This window comes from Podarcis erhardii (assembly GCF_964252035.2).
Source record: "Podarcis erhardii genome assembly, chromosome: 16".
NCBI classification, from domain to species: domain Eukaryota; kingdom Metazoa; phylum Chordata; class Lepidosauria; order Squamata; family Lacertidae; genus Podarcis; species Podarcis erhardii.
Genome location: NC_138514.1, coordinates 29,298,083 through 29,317,490, shown reverse-complemented (window position 1 = coordinate 29,317,490; position 19,408 = coordinate 29,298,083). Strand labels below are relative to the sequence as shown.

Here is a 19,408-nt window from a genome sequence, read left to right as displayed (position 1 = left end):
GGGTGGGGGAAGAAGAGAAGTTACTTCTTCTTGAAAAAATATGAAAAGATAAAAACCCCACACAAAGAGTGGGAATAAAATGTCTAAAGGAGCAACACAAAAAGCTGGGGAACAATCAGAAGTTACTGTGGAAGCAGAGGCGTATATTTAGACAACTTCTTTCCCACTTTCAACACACAGGCTACAAGGATTATTTTGGTGAGTAGGGGTAGACAGCTTTATCCTAAATAAAGCAGTAACAGGAGGATATATATGGAGATCCCCATTAGGAAATTCTGCAGTGGGAAGCTACAGGTGGAAAAAAAATATCATCCCCATATTTATCATTCCGCCAAGCATATAGACTCTGGGCAGCAGGAGAAGATAACTAAAAGGTTCCACTTTGCATAGCAGGAAGAAGGAAAGAAGCATACTTACATCCCCATTAGAAATATTGGAGGCGGGGAGAGAAGAGATAACAGACTAAGACTACAATCCTATTACACACTTGGGAGTAAGACCCACTGATCAGAGTGAAGACTTATTTCTGAAGAAACATGTGTAAGATCAGGCTGCAATCTTAAGCATACCTGACTACCACACAAACATTTGGCAGATTCATTTTACCAACTTTTGGCTAATGTACACAAGGCCACTGAAAAGTTAAAGGAACACTTTACCATCTAAGACAACTGGACTCGTAGGAACTATGGGAAGGGAATTTTTGTTTATCATCTCTTTGAACAATATGTAGGCAAATTTCCTACCACTGATGTAGTGTGAGGAGAAAAGCTTCCGCTAAATAAGAAAAGCAGTGTACTGCAGGACACAGATTGGGGGGGGGGGGAGTAGATAACAAATAATGGAGAAAGTATTATAAAGAAAATATATCTGCACTATTTTAATTATTAAATGTGTATCCTACTTTTTGACAGGAATTCTCCAAAAGGGGCTCACAGCATTCCTTTTTTATTTTTATGCCAGGCTCTGTGCCAAAATTTAAAACAATCCCACCAAAAACTTTGAAAACATTGTGTGTGTGTGTGTGTGTCTATCTCTATCTCTATCTCTATATAATACATTAACTTGTGTGGGAAGATTCTTTTGGGAGGAGAGAAAGAACAAAAATAGCCTTCCTTCCAGAAATAGAACTTTATTTTAAAAGGCAATTAACAAAGAAAAAAGGGGAGGCTTCCTTCAGATTTGGGAGGGTAGTTGGGGAAAAAAGTTGTTGTTCTGGCCACTATGATTTGGTGCTGATGGTGGGGTAGGGTAGAAAACAGATACACATATGGAAACAAATATGCTGGGAGCACCACAATGTAGCAACAGCAGTGGAATAAAGATTACAACAAAAACAATACAGTACAGGGGCTCCACACCCACCCAATGTAATTCACCAAGAAAGTCTACACACAAATAAACACTATAATGTTTGGTAGGGAAAAGAGAAATAAATTCAGCAAACAATAATAATGAAACAATTCTTCCCCACCCACCCTTTATTCTTCCTGGTAGATTCACTATGGAAGCTGTTCCCTTGTACCAAGGGAATAAAGATGTGCATATAGAGAAGAAAGCTCAATTTGATTATTGCATTTTTAAATTATTATCAACACAATGGATGAAACCCCTAGAAATAGGATAAGAAAGCCCTTCCCCACATATGGAATGGGAGGAGTTTGACAATAAAACTATTTTCCCCCTCTTCCTACTGCCCCTCCATTCCCTATATGGGAAAAGGGCTCCTTAGCCCATTTGTGAGGCAGGTAGAGAGTTTGAGGAGAAAATGCTATTATTTTACTATCATTTTAGGAATAATTACTTAGTTATCATTCTTATGCATCACCCACCTCATAGTGGAAGGACAAGCAAATTTTCAGGGAGGCATCACAACAACTCAGGCCTCAGCAAAAAAGGGGGGAAAAAGACTGAGAAAGCCTTGCCACCATCATGTAGACTTGGCAGCAGGGTGTGTGTGAAGAGGAAAACAGTACAGTGGTACTTTGGTTCCCAAACGGCTTAGTTGTCGAACAAATCGGCTCCCAAACGCCACAAACCTGGAAGGAAGTGTTCCAGTTTGCAAACGCTTTTCGGAAGCCAAATGTCCGATGCGGCTTCTGATTGAGTGCAGGAAGCTCCTGCAGCCAATCGAAAGCCGCGCCTTGGTTTTCGAATGGTTTCGGGAGTTGAATGGACTCCCAGAACGGATTAAGTTCAAGAACCAAGGTAACACTGTAATTTATTTTCCACACTGCCTGGTATGTTCTGGAACACATGTATTTCCTCCTCTTTCTGTTCCTCCTCTTTTTTTTTATGATACGTTGCAGTTCTGAATGCTGTCCTGGGTTATTTATATGAACGGAAGTAAACAAATATCTTAGATAAAATTGTCAAACCTCTTAAAAGTTGGATTGCATCAGAAGGATGAATAGATGCTAATTTATGAATAGATGTTAATATGTTCTGTGAACCGCCCTGAGACCTCTGGGTATAGTGCGGTGTATAAACTCAATTAATTTATTATTATTATTATTATTATTATTATTATTAATACACCCAAAGAAGGCAAGGCTGGCCTGCAATTGCCCAACCAGCACCACGGATAGCTCCCAGTGAGCAATCTGCTCTGGAGAAAGGCTGAGAACAGACTGGGCCTTTTTAAGCTCCTGCTCTCAGACTCCACCCCCTTGTGACTAACTCTACTCTCTTAAAGGGCCAACCCTCTGGCCAGACAAGGAGCACTTCTCGATTCCCTAGCCTCAGGCATGCTGCACTCTCTGCCAGCTGGAATGATGAGGTTCATGAGTGGTTCAGGCTCTGGCCCTACATACCCACGTTCCTCTCCCTCAGTTGTCCTCCTCAGCAATAAAGCTGCTAGCACATTTGCAAAGCTTAAGCAGGGTCAGGTATGGTTTCAAATTGGACAGCGGACTGACATTCCTGCACTGAAGGAAAGTTGGACTAGAGGACCTTCAGGGTCCCTTCCAATTCTACAATTCTGAGTCTGTGATCACTAGCAGGAGGCTCACAGCCCTGCACCTGGTCTGACTCCTTAGCTTGAAAGTCTGCAGCCTCCGACTCACAAGTCCCCAGAGTCAAGACTTGTGGGTCAGAGGCTGCAGACTTTCAAGCTAAGGAGCCCAAGCCCAGTCGCCACACTGCCCGCCCCATCCCACACGAGGACTGCCTTAGCCTAATTTCCAAAGTGGAAACAAACCTCTAGTATTGTTACTGGGGAAAACTGGCTAAGGAAGGCCTTCCCAGATAACTGGGAGGGAAAAGAAATTTTATAATTATTTCTCCACACTCCTCCGCCCCCACAAAAAAACCTATCCACTGAAGCCTTCCTCAGTTGGCTTTCCAAACATACATGCAAATACAGACTAAGAATGTTATTTTCCCATAGATATTTGGGGGGGGTGGGGAAAATGAGTGCAAGGAAAAAGAAATTATTTCTACTCGGACTATCTCAAATTCTCTGAGATGGGAGAGTAGGCAAGAGAACTTTCCTTGTCAACTTTTCAAAGTGAAAGTCTTATTATTTATTACTATTATTAACTAAAACATTACTCCTTACACTACTAGGAAGTGGTGGGTTGAGTCTCTATTAGTTTTTTAACAAAAAGAGAGGCTCAAGTCACCTTCCTATCAACAATAACTACAAAAACAGAGGCTATATTTTGCCCACCCTACAGAAAAATAGGTAACAAAAGTATTTACTCCCTCTATGAAGACTGGAGGAAGTGTGACGATAAATTATTATTGTTAATAATAATAGAGGCTCAGGGTTGTAGCCAATATTAGCTTGGCTCAGAGTAGACACATTGAAATTAATGGACATGACTAACTTAGGCCTAATTTCCATGGGTCTACTCTGAGTAAGACTAGCACTGGATATAACCCTCAGTTTCCCCTTAAGAAACAGGGTAAATCCCTCTCCTCTAAAGAATTGAGGGGAGGAGGCTGTAAAGAAATACTAACATGAAGTGAATGTTGTTATTGTTGTTGATGATGATGATGATGATAATAATAGTGTAATAATAGGCTGCTTCAGGGTGGCACTTGGAGAGGCTATTTTCTGTGGCACCCCCTAAGTTGCAGCATTCCCTCATACGCTGGGACCCACCCTATTCATGTGATTGTAATTTGTTTTCAACTGTTTTGATATTTTATTTCAAATTGTTGTGGGACCTTAGGTCGAAGGGTTGATAATAATAATAATAATAATATCATCATCATCATCATCAACAACAACAACAATAATAAATGTTCAATCCTAATATTAATGGCTCAGTCCACCCCACCCCCTCAATGGAAAAGTGGGGGGAGTATAATAAGAATTTTTCATTTAAGTGCCTAACAAAATAACAACACGTCCCCCAACCACCTTTCCTTCCCACTCTGGAAAAACTAGAAGTCTTTCCTCTCCCCCACAATGGGTTGGGGAGAAAGAATAAAAGTGTGAGGATTTTTTTTTTTAATTAATAAACACCAACACCACCAACAAACCAACTCAATCTTTCCCCGCTGTTCCCCTCCCCCCAAAAAAATTAGTTCAGGGAGGGCTTCTTCTCACCCACAACAGAAACCAGAAGACCAGGGAATAAGTACTGTAGTAGTGAATGGAGAAATTATAAAGTTAGTAATAATAGCAACAACAATAGAGCCTCTTTCTTTCTTCCTCCTGCCCCACTGGAAACATTTGGTCCTCCTGTTTCCCATAATAGATAATGGGAGGAGAAAGAGTTAAGAAATTCTTAAATACGTTCCTAATAACATCAACAACCTACTTCTTTTGCACTGGGGGGGGGATGGCTCAAGGAGTTCTTGTTGCTGTTGCCTACCATGGGAAAAGAAGGGAGAAGAAAGGTGTAAAGATAATTTTTTTAATGAAGTTTCTTATGAAAGCAACAACTGTCATAAAACTTCAACCTTCTTCCCTCTCCCACATCCAAAAAAATAGGGCCAGGGGATCCTTCTCAATGTCCCCCAATGGAAAATAGGAGCAAAAATGGGAAAGTGTAAGGAGAAAATGTTAATTAGGTTCCCAATAACAAGGGCTCAGTGTGGTTCCCTCTTCCTCTGCCCAACACCCTGGAGGAAAAAATTGGCCCCCACTCTCCAAAATAGAAAAGGACATTTTAAGATCAAGTTCCTAAATATTGTAACAATAATAGTGTCCCAACCCTGCCCCCCCAAAAAAATGGAAAATGGGAGGAAAAGGAAGAGGAAAAGGGTGGTGGTATTTTTTTTTATTAAGTTTGTAACAATTATGAAGCCCCAACCTCCCTTCCTTTCCAGCGCCACAAAAGGAAAATGGGAGGAAAGGGAGGAGGAAAAGTGTGAAAGCATCTTTAAATGACGTTCCTAACAGTAATAATAATGCCCTAACCCTCTTTCGTCCCCCCACCCCAGGCGCACAAACACGATGGAAAATTGGGGGGTAAGAGAGAAAGAGCGAAGGAAAAGTGCCAGAACATTATTATTATTATTAATGAAACTTGTATACCGCCCTTCACCCCAAGAAGGGCGGCTCGCAACAGTATAAAAACACCCAATGACAATACCCAATGAAACATGTTCAATCAAGTTCCCAACAACAACAACAACAACACCCCTACCTCCCCCCCCCCTTCGCACGCAAAAAACAAATAAGTAAAAATGGGAAAAAAGTGGGGGGGGGTAGGGGAAATAAATATTAAAATATAAACCCCAAGAACAAACAATAGCGCCCTTCCCCCTCGGGAAAAAAAAATCAAAAATAGAAATTGGCCTGGGAAGAGCAATTTCTTTCCTCCTCTACATGGCGCGGGGGGGGGTAGGTAAATAGGCATTTTATAGACAAGAGAGAGAGAGAGAGAGAGAGAGATAGGCCGAGGCCTCCCCTCCCCCCCTTCCTCCTCTCGCCCCTCCCCCCTCCTGCTCCTTCCCCTCCCCCACTCACTCGCCGCCGCTGAGGAGAATCGGGAGAGAGAGAGAGAAGAAAGAGAAGCCTCGGATGGCGAAATTAAATAAATATTTTTGTTTAAAAAAAAAAAAACCGTCCCTGCACTTCTGCCGCCTGCGGAAAAGCTCGGGATTACCGCCCTCCCTCTTTGTGGAGAAGTCCCCCCCCCCGCCGCGTTTACCGCCCCCCCTCACCCCCCCCCTCAAGTCTCGGGGCGGCGCGCGGGCCCTGCGCTCAACGGCTCACCCTGAACCCAGAACCGGAGGAGGAGGAGGAGGAGGGGGAGGAGAGCGAAGACCTCGAATCTCTCTCTCTCTTTTTTTCCCTTTTCCCCCCTCACCCGTTCTCGGGGAAGGGAGGCGCTTCTGCGCATGCCCCGTCGCCGCATGGCGGCCTTGGGCCATGTAGTTCTCCCGAGGCGCCTCCGAGCGGCTTGGATTCGGCGGGAAGACTACGCCTCCCAGGAAGCACCGCGCCGAGCAGCGAGGGGCTGCGTTGGCCTCTTTTTTTTTTAAGGGCCGGAGAGAGTCGATCAACGAGGACCTGGGAAAAGGGGGGAGGGAGAAACAACATGGCTGTGCAGGGCCCAGGCGGCGTTGCTTTCCAGCAGCTCCTTGCACTTGGGAAGGATTTTTTTTAAAAAAAATTTAAAAAAAATAGGAATGGTAATTGCAAAAGCGAAAAAAATTATAATGGGATTGTAAATCACTGCATTTTTAGATGCACAGCACAAAACAAAAACATAACCTGAATTGCTGTGTGTGTGTAATGCACTGGCACAAAAAATAAATCCCGCCCCCTTTTCCCATGCACAATGAGGGAATCTTGCTGCAGAGGCAGGAGGCTTGGCGAGATCAGGCCGTTTCTTCTTCGTCCTCCATTGAGGGTGCGCCCTGGCAAGGCGAGATGCGCGGCTTTGTTTTGCCCGCTTTAAACCTTGTCCGGGGGTTGTTTCTTAACACTCCCCACTCCGCCGCAACTCTTATCTGCCTTTAAAATGCCCTGGCATTAATTTATACAAAAAGAACAAAACAAAAAAAAAAGGATTTTAAAGATGTTGCCTGAACATTTCCCGGCCAAAGTGTTGAGGTCTAGAAACATTTTAAATGCATATAAAATATTATGTTGCTTATTCTATTCTTTTTTTAAAAAAAAAATCGCAATATGTGCATGACACTATAATTTTTGGGATTAGTATTGCAACTTTTCATGATTTCCCTCTGATAATCTGAATGTAGGATTGTACCCAGGGAAGTACGACTCAGAGGTAACCCATTCAAATAAATGGACACAAGTTGATTTCAAGGAGTCAGACTTTGACTAATATTGGATACAGCCTATAGTAAATGCATAATACTCATTGATACGGTTAAGTGTTTTGTCTTACACTCTGCTGCATAATCAACAATATTGTGAAAATTTTATGTAGAGAATGTTAAGAGAGGGAAATCCAAAAATTACTGTTACTAGTCTGTAACAACAAAGAGAAAACATTTTAAGGATAGTGAGGGCAATATTTACATACACATATACAGTACTGTATATATGTTTATTCTCCTCAAACATCCATCAAATCTGAGAGGACAGATCCAAATGCCCTTATGTTTTAGTTAAATCACTGTCCTATTTTGCTTAGTGATGAGAAATGGAAATACCGCCTTTGCAAGATTTCCTTGCCTGTATCGCACAAGGTTTTCTATTCAGAAGGAAGGCTTAGAGTGTACAGTATGATACAATACGATATCTTTATTGTCATTGTCCCTTGTGGAACAATGAAATTGAGAAGTACAGTGAAGCTTACTCCCTGGTAAACAAGATTAGGGTTTCACATTGACAGCGCAATCCTATCTATACATATATCTACTCAAAAGTAAGTCCTCAGTGGGGCTTATTCACAGGATGAGTGGGCAGAGAAGCTGGAGAATTTCAATTAAAAATGAAGCGGAAATTGGTGTAGTTTGCATGTTATGTCAGGAACATAAATCAGTCAAGCAAATGCAATTGATATTCACATCATTGTTGTCCACAGATATAATGATTAATTAAACTGCTTTTTTCACATGGTGTTGATGGTTCCTTTACATTGAAATTAATGTCAGCAATGTAAGTTGCATAAATAGTTATGCAAGTCACATTAAATAGCAAACAGGTAGATGGATAACTAGTATTTGGCAGAAACTGACCTGCAGCAGAATGTAAACAGTACCAATTGCAATGAATACACTTCACAAAGGGAGTGGAAATCACTCCCTTCTTACATCCCACTGGGCTCAGCTGTGCTTACCTATAAGTAAGCGTGTGCCATTGTACTGTTGGCACAGTATGGCGTGTGCCATTGTACTGACATCCATCTGTCTCGCGAGAGGCATACAAGGCACCATCCAACTATCTTAGGAACTCCACTCCATAATTGTGCTACTCCTTAGCCTTTTATTCTCCTGAAGATGTCCCGCAAGGCAGCGGTGGTTTAGGATCAGAGTTTTCCTTCTCCTAGATGGGCTGCCTTCCCAGGTTGATGAGCCCCATCTGCCCCTCACTTCCCTCTACAGCACATGCAGAAACCGCCTTCTTGCCCATTGAACCCACTATTAGTCTCATCCATTCAATCTGCCGCATGCAGGGGAAGTCCCTAATTCACTGAGGGTTTGAGACCCATCACCAGCTACCCTCACCTGATTTAGCCAGCCAGCCAAAGCCGTTTTCTGCTGTTGCAGTGCTGACATCTAGGAGCCACTGGTGAGAACTGAGTGCAGGGTGGGCAGCAATGATGGATAAACTAACCCAGAAGGAGCAGGATGTGTCCCCGCTCTCAGTGGTACTATCCCTCCTCTAATACCACATATACACTTACTGTATTGTAAATGTTGAAGTGGATAGAGAGAAGTTTTTTTCTCCCTCATAAGACTGGAACTCGTAGGCATCTAAAGAAGCTGGAAGATTTGGGACAGATAAAATAAAGTACCAATACTTCTTTTTTAATGTATTGTACTTTTAAAGTTTGGGACATGGGTGGCGCTGTGGGTTAAACCACAGAGCCTAGGACTTGCTGATCAGAAGGTCGGCGGTTCGAATCCCTGCGACGGGGTGAGCTCCCGTTGCTCGGTCCCTGCTCCTGCCAACCTAGCAGTTCAAAAGCACGTCAAAGTGCAAGTAGATAAATAGGTACCACTCCGGCGGGAAGGTAAACGGCGTTTCCGTGCGCTGCTCTGGTTTGCCAGAAGTGGCTTAGTCATGCTGGGCACATGACCTGGAAGCTGTACGCTGGCTCCCTCGGCCAATAAAGCAAGATGAGTGCCGCAACCCCAGAGTCAGCCACGACTGGACCTAATGGTCAGGGGTCCCTTTACCTTTACCTTTACTTTTAAAGTTTATACATTTCACTAATTTTACACATTTCACTAATTTTACAATCATGTTGACATTTCAATCCTTGAATTCCCCCTCTTTCTGCGGTTCCTTAAATTTGTTTTTAATACCTTCTACATATCTAAGTTAACTTAATTTGCTCACTTATTCGTCTTCTTTAAATATATACTCTTATGAAACTGCAGGTTATTACAATAACCCTGCTAATGTTATGTTCATAATTTATCTGTAAATATTCAATAAAGCATTTCCATTCATACATACATACTATATATATATATATATATATATATATATATATAGATTGATTTCTTCCGGTAAGTTTCGCCATTTCTGCATATTCCATAAGTTTTTTTTGTATCCATTCTTCCTTTGCCGGGACTTCTGCTTCTTTCCACTTCTTCACACAGTTGTCAAACTATGGCTCTCACTTCAGCAAGAAGCAGGCGTGGGCCCCATCTTGGATTGGACAGTTTTATGGAAGATAAGGCTTCTCAGTGGCGATTAGCCACAATAGTTATGGCTCTGCCTCCATAATCAGAGGCAGCAATGCTTCTGAATACCAGTTGCTTGAAGCCACGACATGGCGGGAGGTGGGGAGAATGCTTTTGTGTTTGGGTGCTGCTTGAAGGTTTCCCCACAGGGATCTGGTTGGCCACCGTGAGAACAGGATGATGGAGTAGATGGGTCTCCTTTGGCCTGATCCAGCAGGCTCTTCTTGGGTTCCTAACCCCTGTTGCATGTGCATATAATGCATTAGGAATAACTCAGTCAGTAGAGCGTGAATCTCTTCCTCTCAGGGACATGGGTTCAAGCCCCATTTTGAGTAAAAGATTGCTGCATTGCAGGGGGGTTGGACTAGATGGCCCTTGGGGTCCCATCCAACTCTACAATGCTATGAGTACAAAGGCACCAACTGGTGCACTTTATAGCATTCTCCCCAGTGTGCCAGGGTGAAGCTCTCACCATATCCGAGCAAATGCCTCTTCCTGGCTATTGAAAAGGTCTCATGGCCAGGATTTGGGAGCAGAGTAGAAAAGAAACATCCAACATATATATGGTGGTGAGAAAAAGCTAAGTAGGAACTATGAGCCTCTGCACATGGGCATGTACAGAGTGCACCTCCTTTGCGGAACCTCTGTAATAAGATGGTCTCGCAATACAATAGAGCCCATCAGGTCTAGCTATCTCACTGGAGAAGGTTAAAAAAAAGTATGGTATTATTTTTCATTTGTTTCACTTGCTTATTTTCCCCCACATTTTATGATTCCTAATAATGATGATTGCTGATTAATAATTCTGGGTTACTTATTGATTTTTTTTGGCTTCATTTCATTTACATTCCTAAGGATTTGGGTTGTGAGTGACAATAACTTTATGAGCTTTCAAGGAGTCAGTGAACTCAGAATTTTTTCCATATTATGTACATTATGTGGTCATCCAGACGCGAGAGGGAGGTAGCAGTAGACTTGGGGTGTGGGTAGGCAAACTAAGACCCTGGGGCTGGATGCGGCCCAATCGCCTTCTCAGTCTGGCCCGCGGATGGTCCAGGAATCAGCGTGTTTTTACATGAGTAGAATGGTCCTTTTCTTTAAAATGCATCTCTGGGTTATTTGTGGGGCATAGGAATTTGTTCATTTCTCCCCCCACAAGGTCTGAGGGACAGTGGACCGGCCCCCTGCTGAAAAAGCTTGCTGACCCCTGGAGCCTGCCACCATCTGCACCTGTTTGAAGTCCCATGTGGTGAGTCTTGGAAATTGCAGCTGGGCACCTAGGCTGACTCTGCCCACCCAAACTGGCCATTGGCTCCTCCTGAACAGGGTGGACTATAAATGGGCTTCCAGTTCCATTTGCCATTTGCTGGAGCAACAAACTCTTGAGCTCTGACAGGTTCCTGCAGCTTCAATTATACTTTGATCCTACCGTCCAGCTCGCCTCCTCCTTAGTCCTTTGGTTTTCCTACAGCTCCTGATCCCTTGTCCATCTCTGGCTGCTGCCCACTGCCTGGCCCTGACACCAGGGTGCCATTTTCATGAGAACTAGGCTCCTTCCGACCTATAAAGGAGGGATCTGTGCCTAGACCTGTGCCCTGTGTGCTGCTCAAGATAGATACATGTTTTTAATTGCTTTTTGCTTTTAACTGTTTATAGTTTTACTGTTCATTTTTGTGTTTTTATATTGCTCTCAACCACAGTGATGTATCTTTAGAATATCTATTCATGACTGCTAGCTCAGTCGGCAGAGTGTGAGACCCTTAAATATCACGGTTTGAGCCCCAGCGTGGGGCAAAAGATTCCTGCATTTTACACAGCAGTATATACATATTTTTGTAAACAGAATACAGAGCCGTAGCTAATGCGAGCCCTACTCAGAGTGAAATTAATGTGGCATGGCTAATGTATGTTAAATACTTCTGATTGGCGATTTCCAACGAAGGTTTGCACACAGCAGGACCACTGAAATAATGGAACCAAGTTTGTTATGCCTATTGTTTTCAATGGGTCTGTTCTGAGCAGGAGTTACAAAGGATACAATTGAGTAGGACTGTGGTGTAGCAGTTAAGAGTGCTGGACTAGGACCTAGGAGACCAGGGTTCAAATCCCCACTCAGCCATGAAGCCCACTGAGTGACTTTTGAGGCCATTTGCTAGCTCTCAGCCTAACCTACAGCACAGGGTTGTCGTGCGGTTAAAACTGAGAAAGGGAGAAGTTTGGATGCCACCATGAGCTGCTTGGAGGGAGAAGCATGTAAAATGGGATGTAAACGGAATAATAAAGGTAAAGGTAAAAGGACCCCTGACCATTAGGTCCAGTCGTGGCTGACTCTGGGGATGCGGTGCTCATCTCGCTTTATTGGCCAAGGGAGCCGGCGTACAGCTTCCGGGTCATGTGGCCAGCATGACTAAGCCGCTTCTGGCGAACCAGAGCAGCGCACAGAAATGGCGTTTACCTTCCCGCCAGAGTGGTACCTATTTATCTACATGCACTTTGACATGCTTTCAAACTGCTAGGTGGGCATGAGCTGGTACCAAACAACGGGAGCTCACCCCGTCGCGGGGATTCGAACCGCCGACCTTCTGATCGACAAGTCTTAGGCTCTGTGATTTAACCCACAGCGCCACCCACGTCCCTAAACGGAATAATAAACGCAAATAAATAAATAGGGCTGTATCCCACCAAGTTCTGCTCAAAGTAGATTGATCCCTCACCCCACTGCAGTGGTGATTCTCAGATTCTGCTTACCCCCTTTCTCCAACACCTCAGTGCCGTCGCTTTCCAAGGAACGGTTTTAATCAAAGCTGTCATTCTTTAATTAAGCTCCATTGAGATGCCATCTGCTCGGGATACTCTTTCCCCCCTTCCTTTCTTAATAAACCCGTTTCATGTTTTGCCACTTCTAACAAGGATTGTGATTGAATTTGGAGCGTGCAAGCATGTGCAACGTGAAGAAATAAACTGGCAAACTCCTTCAAAAGTTGTAAAAGGATGCGTGGAAGGGGGTTGGAAGAATTGCAGCTCCCGTCTCTTAATTGCAATGAAGCAAAAAGTCCCTTCTGCATATAATTATGTTATATACAGAAGCTTTGCGTGGAAAGCAGGAGACAAGTGAAAAGATGGATGATTGTGGGAAACAGCAAGAATTAGTAGCAGAGGGAAAACAGTAATAAAGCAATCATGGGATTCTCTTGCAATTTGGCAGAGAGAGAGAGAGAGAGAGAGAGAGAGAGAGGAGATTCCTTATGAAAGCCTTCCATAGAATGCAAGCCTGGCTACATATGAGCAACACTTGTGATCATCTGGGGCACCAGCAATGCAAGACCTGGTTTAGAAGAAAGGCCTAACATCCGCTGTGATATCACCAAAGGCGCCAAGTTCCGCACAGCTTTGCGGGGGTTTGTTGCATGTGCGTGATGTCACACATGCAACACGTGTACCGTCACACGTGTTGGGAGGAGGCCATGAGGCCTGGGGAGCTGCCACCACCACGGACAGGCCCAATGAGGCCCTCTGCCACCATGCCTCGGCCCAGTGTAACTGAAGGAGCATCTCCACCCCCATTGTTCAGCTCTGAGGGCCTTCTAGCGGTTTCCTCTCTGCGAGATGCGAGGTTACAGGGAACCAAGCAGAGGGCCTTCTCGGTAGTGGCGCCTTGACATCAGATGTCAAGGAAATAAACAACTGTCTGACTTTTAGAAGACATCTGAAGGCAACCCTGTATTGGGAAATTTTCAATGTGTAATATTTTACAATGTTTTATGTGCTGTAAGGTGCCCTGGGGACGCGGGTGGCGCTGTGGGTAAAACCTCAGTGCCTAGGACTTGCCGATCGTATGGTCGGCAGTTCGAATCCCTGCGGCGGGGTGAGCTCCCATCTTTCGGTCCCAGCTCCTGCCCACCTAGCAGTTCGAAAGCACCCCTAAGTGCAAGTAGATAAATAGGTACCGTTTTATAGCGGGAAGGTAAACGACGTTTCTGTGTGCTGCGCTGGTGCTGGCTCGCCAGAGCAGCTTCATCACACTGGCCACGTGACCCAGAAGTGTCTCCGGACAGCACTGGCTCCCGGCCTCTTAAGTGAGATGAGCGCACAACCCTAGAGTCGGACACAACTGGCCCGTACGGGCAGGGGTACCTTTACCTTTAAGGCGCCTTGACGTGGCCTGGTACCAGGCATGGAGTCCTCTGAAGACGAACAAGACACCTCACAGGTTGAGGACCTTGAGGAGGAGCAGGCAGAGCCCCCAAATCCAATGCTGAGGGGACCCCCAAGCTGCTACCTGATGAAACACCCTGAAATTGTCAGAGGAGGAGAAGTCCTCAAGAGACCAAGCCTAAAAGTTTGGGGTCCAGGCCAAAGAATGGCGACACAGTATTGTTGACTATGACAGACACAAGAGTCTTTGTAAGGAATCTCTTAATGACCAGCAGCTATGCTTAGGAGGTGGTTTAGGAGGCTGCAGTAGATAAGACCTCTCTCTCGAGCCTTCTAGTTGTTTAGTCTCCAACTCCTTGGATGTGCTTCTAGTTCACTGTCTCGGATTGACCTTGGACTGTTCCCTGACCTTGTTTCTGGTTCACCTTTTGGACCTAAGCTGATTATCTGTGCTTGACCTCGGCTTGTTAGGGCTCTGCTCTCTTGGGTGTTTGGTCAAAGGCTTGACCCTCCTTGGACAGACTCCCTGGAGCTTGTGACATTCAGCTGCTTCTGTCAGCTGCACCTCCATGGGCCAAAAACTAGGCCAAGAGATGCTTAACAGGCCCTACAGACCCTTCTTGGGTGTTAAGACCAGCAGGTGGGGACCCTCAGAAGCTCAAAGGTGGTGGTAGCCCAGGAAACAACATTATCTGTGGCAGTCCTAAAGTTGTAGAATTCCCTCCTCACACCTGGCACCTTCATTGTACAGCTTTCATATGCTGAAGACACACTTTGTTTGCCTTGGCCCAGGGGTAGTCAACCTTTTTACAGGGGCGTACAAAGGGGGGGCGGAGGGCTGGCCGCCTCAGGCACCACTGGGGGGGTGACAAGATGGCCCGCTGCCGCCCCCCCCCAGTTGTAGAGCAGCCGAGGGTGGGACACAGTTAGTATGGGCGCCGCTCGCGTGGCATCTGTACAGGCTGCCGCGCATGTGCAGTCTGTACAGACGTTGCGTGTGCGCCACCGGGCTGTTCGCCCAGCCCTGGGTGCCGGAGAGGGTTTCTCCGCCACTACCTTTTTATACCTACTGCCCACTAATGCATCTTTCTTGATGGTAAAATTTCCTTACCGCCCACCAGTGCTCGATGGAAGGATTCAGCTTCTGCCATAGAACCCCCAGCCGCCCAACTAGAATCCTGAAACGCCCAATAGTGGACGGTAGGGACCAGGTTGACAGTCCCTGCCTTGGCCTTTGAACACTCAAGATATACGTGTTTTACTACCCACTCTAGTGCAAGAGAGTGAGGAACGCGGGTGGCACTGTGGGTTAAACCACAGAGCCTAGGACTTGCCGATCAGAAGGTCAGCGGTTCAAATCCCCGCAACAGGGTGAGCTCCTGTTGCTCGGTCCCAGCTCCCGCCAATTTAGCAGTTCAAAAGCACGTCAAAGTGCAAGTAGATAAATAGGTGGGAAGGTAAACGACGTTTCTGTGCGTTGCTCTGGTTCGCCAGAAGCGGCTTAGTCATGCTGGCCACATGACGCCGGCTCCCTCGGCCAGTAAAGCGAGATGAGCGCCGCAACCCCAGAGTCGGCCACTACTGGACCTAATGGTCAGGGGTCCCTTTACCTTTACCTTACTAGTACAAGAGAAATTTGTTTTAAATCATTTTTAATACTGTATTTTATATTACCCACCCCAGGACCCTCTGGTGAAAGGCTGTGTAATAAATATAATAGTAAGAATTTGAGACCCAAATTGGCTTAGTGGGACTGGCCTGCTACCAGGTAGGGCTTCCCAAAACTGGCACCACATTCTACTGTTTTCAATGGGACTTCTTTCTCCGTAAGCATGCAGACGTGGTCAACAATAACTTTAAAACTTTTTTTTTTTAAGAGCAAGGCAACACTTCCTTTTTTTTATTCAAAAAGGCCCTGGTGGCAGGAATATAGTGTAAAAATCATTGGAAAAACTAAAAGGCATCGATACATATTGGAATATACACTTTGTACAAAAAATTACACATCGTCAGAGATTTCTTTTTTGTGTGTGTGTGTTTGTGTGTTATATAATCTGAGGTTCCAATTCAGTGAATGAGGTCTCAATAATTCATCGGTCCTGGGATCTGAACGTTGAGACCTCCGTAGTCCAACATGTACATCGGCCATTGCTGGGGAAAAAAGCAAGAGATGGGAAAACTCATTAAAATAATAATAATAATAATAATAATAATAATAATAATAATAATATAACAACACAAAAGGCAATTGCAACACTGCAAATATCGGGCTGCATCAGGGCCAAAGGGGATGGTTACATTTGCACATAGTTGAACATTAACTCGGAAGAGCCAGTGAGCCTTGAACCTGCATGGTTCCCCTTTCCTCCTGGTGTGACTGTCAGGAGGAGTTTGGAAGTTTTCACTTGCATTTCATATTATTTTGTGATGTCCCAACCTGGACAAACAGCAATGAGTCCTTAACTATGCTTAGTGGTTAGTAGCTAACTAAGGTTCATGGCAGCAGGTCAACCTTCAAACCATAGGTTATGAAGCTGGTTTGTTTTTGCTAATCGTATTTAAGATTAACCATAGTTTACAGTTTGGATTAACACACAAAACTGTGGTTAATCGAAGCTTCCAATCTCCTTGTAACCACACTGGGAAAGGAGAGCAGGGAGGAGCTTGATCTCACAGCACTAAACCAGGGTTGGGAGCCTTCATTAGCCCCGAAAGCACATTCACCCTTGGTATGCCAGCTGGGGGCACAACCAAAAATTGGACATGACTTCCTACACTCTACAGACACAGCACACACATATACAGGATTAAAGTATTAATCCTGTTGGTAGAACAGGATTATTCTCTTCTATTGGTAGAAGAGAAGGAATTTCATTTCTTCTAAGCTACTGCCTGCTACTCATTGATTTTTAAGCAATTAAATTTTTAAAAGCATTTTAAAAAAGCACTATACCTGGTTAATTACAGTGTGCTTTTATTAAACACAAAGCCTTTTAATCAAATCGGCTAATGTACCACAATGAGTACATGGACTCAGCTACATTAGTAAACATAAAACGTTATAAATGTGTTATAACACTGTGACACCAGATGGTGCTGTAGAGCTGAAATCAGAACTCTATGAATTTTTCCATTGTGAACTTTAAAATGGTTTTTCTTCCAGAGCATTTTCAGAATGTTTTTTTATAGCTGTCTAGATGCAGCCCTCGAAACAGTGAACAAAGAACCCCCAAGGGATTCAAGGATCTCATAGGAAGCTAGCACTTTATAATTGGGCCTGTCTAGACTAAGGGTAGCCTCAAATTTGTGGTTAATCGAAGCTTCCATCAGCCCCAACCTGCTACACCAATGGCCAAAGATGTGGGAGATGCTGACCAGTAATATCTGGAGGTTGGTTTCCCTGGGTCTAGGTGACATTTTTCTAGCCCCAAATATAAGCCATCTCAGGCCGGTTCACAAGCTAGAACATGTGGAGAGGACGGCAACCAAGATGACTAAGGGTCTGGAAACCAAGCCTGATGGGGAACAGTTGAGGGGTTGGAGATTTTTAGGCTGGAGAAGAGAAGACTGAGAGGTGGTATGAAGGCCATCTTCAAATATCTAAAGGGCCGTCCCGTGGAAGATGGAGCAAGCTTGTTTTCTGCTGCTCTGGAGGGGAGGAGATCCAGCCTAAACATCAGGAAGAACTTTCTGACACTAAGAACTGTTCAAAAGTGGAACTGACTCCCTCAAGAGGTGGTGGACTCTCCTTCCTTGGAAGACTTTAAGCAGAGGTTGGAGGGCCATCTGTCATGGATGCTTTAGCTGAGATTCCTGCATTGCAGGGGGTTGGACTAGATGATGAAGAAGAGTTTGGATTTGATATCCCGCTTTATCACTACCCGAAGGAGTCTCAAAGCGGCAAACAATCTCCTTTCCCTTCCTTCCCTTCCTCCTCCACAACAAGCACTCTGTGAGGTGAGTGGGGCTGAGAGACTTCACCCAGCAGCTGCATGTGGAGGAGCAGAGACGCGAACCCGGTTCACCAGATTACGAGTCTATTGCTCTTAACCACTACACCACACTGGCTCTCAGACCCTTGGGGCCTCTTCCAACTCTACAATTCTGTGATTGTAAGTTAGCAATGCCCATTATTTTCAGTGGGTCTACTCTGAGCAGCAGCAGCATTTGATAAAGCCCTTAATCTGAATCCTCTTTAGGGCAACACTGGGTCTTGAAAGCAGTGGATGTGCTGTGTGTTCAGTCATGGGAGGCCCGATCCACAGTTGAGGTGGTGCAGTCCAGACACAGGCTGACCCTCCCCTTCAGCAAAAACAAGCCCCTTGGTGTATATTTACCACAAGTGAGATCTGGTTGGTTGATGACGTGGACTCCAGATTTGAAGAGGAGGAGGAAGATGATGATGAAGAGGAAGACACGGAATTCCCTTCCGAAATCCTCTTCCGCTTCCGTTTGGGAATGGTGCCATCGTTTTCTAGGGACATCCAAGGGGGACGTGGGTTCAAACAGGAACTGCAGCACCCTTCCTGCTTCCCGCCCCACTTTGCGTCTCAACACAATAAACACACCTTCAGTGCCCTAGTTGTGCAGAAACCACGAGTGCGGGGAAAGATTAAACACCAACCCTCTCCCACTTCAAATCACATCCTCCCCCTGCTAGAAGTCTTAAGAGACTCGCAGGATTCTTCTGATCTTCTTACGAGCAAAGAGAGACTGTTTCGGGGTTGGGGTTTTTCTTTTTCATCTCCCTTCCTCCTCGCTTTTCAACTTACCTGGCTGTTTGGCCTCAGATCCTAGGTCTGCAAAGGGCCTGCAGTGTAAAAAAAAATTGAAATAAAAATAAAAATGAATGGATAAATTGAAAAATATGGCATTTGCATAGTGAAGATTGATGGCGATTCTTAAGAAAATGAAACAAAGAAGAGTTTGGAAGCCCCTGTGAAAAGTCTACAATCTTGGAATCAAAACAAAGGAGGTGCCTTTATCTGTGCAGTCAGAGGTATGTTCCATTGACTTATTCCCAGGGTAGTTATGTATAACAGAATGCGCAAGCTTCGTATCCTGACAAGGACCACACCCCCGCAGGGCTCATCAGTCTGGGGTCAATAAGGGCACTCCTCCCCCCCCCTCCTGGTTTCCTATTCTCTCTCCCATCTCTTTCCTGCCCAGTGGGCTACTGTCAGAAACATAGAATCAGAGTTGGAATTCACACAGACCCTTGATCATGTTGGTCACCCTCATCTGAATACATTCCAGCTTAAATTGTGGTGCCCAGAACTGTACACAGGACCTCAGGTGTGTTCTGAGAAAGGCCGAATAGAGCATTACTATTACTTCCCTAGATCTAGACACTATACTTCTGTTGATGCAGCCTAGAATAGGATTAGGGTTTATTTTTGCTGCTGCATCACACTGTTGACTCATGTTAAGCTTGTGGTCCACTAAGACCCCCAAATCCTTTTTG

General features: G+C 44.8%; 2 protein-coding genes across 15 annotated transcripts in view; both read right to left on the bottom strand.

The window, feature by feature from the left end:
* The window catches only part of GTF2I (general transcription factor IIi), a 56,731-nt gene extending 50,388 nt beyond the window's left edge, over nucleotides 1-6,343 (bottom strand). For 8 of the 10 annotated variants that reach the window (XM_081843470.1, XM_081843472.1, XM_081843474.1 and 5 more), the window contains exon 1: nucleotides 6,176-6,343. In XM_081843470.1, coding sequence (XP_081699596.1) covers nucleotides 6,176-6,317 — 142 coding nt within the window. In that variant the 5' untranslated portion in view covers nucleotides 6,318-6,343. Of the gene's footprint in view, nucleotides 1-6,130 lie in introns of all 10 variants that reach the window. The other 2 variants (XM_081843478.1, XM_081843479.1) reach the window with 2 other exon arrangements.
* A 9,456-nt stretch (nucleotides 6,344-15,799) lies between these two features.
* GTF2IRD1 (GTF2I repeat domain containing 1) overlaps nucleotides 15,800-19,408 on the bottom strand; it is a 91,956-nt gene continuing 88,347 nt past the window's right edge. For all 5 annotated transcript variants that reach the window (XM_081843493.1, XM_081843494.1, XM_081843492.1 and 2 more), the window contains 3 exons: nucleotides 18,717-18,754; nucleotides 18,282-18,418; nucleotides 15,800-16,095 (listed from right to left, as the gene is read on the bottom strand). In XM_081843493.1, coding sequence (XP_081699619.1) covers nucleotides 16,027-16,095; nucleotides 18,282-18,418; nucleotides 18,717-18,754 — 244 coding nt within the window. In that variant the 3' untranslated portion in view covers nucleotides 15,800-16,026. The remainder of the gene's footprint in view (nucleotides 16,096-18,281; nucleotides 18,419-18,716; nucleotides 18,755-19,408) is intronic.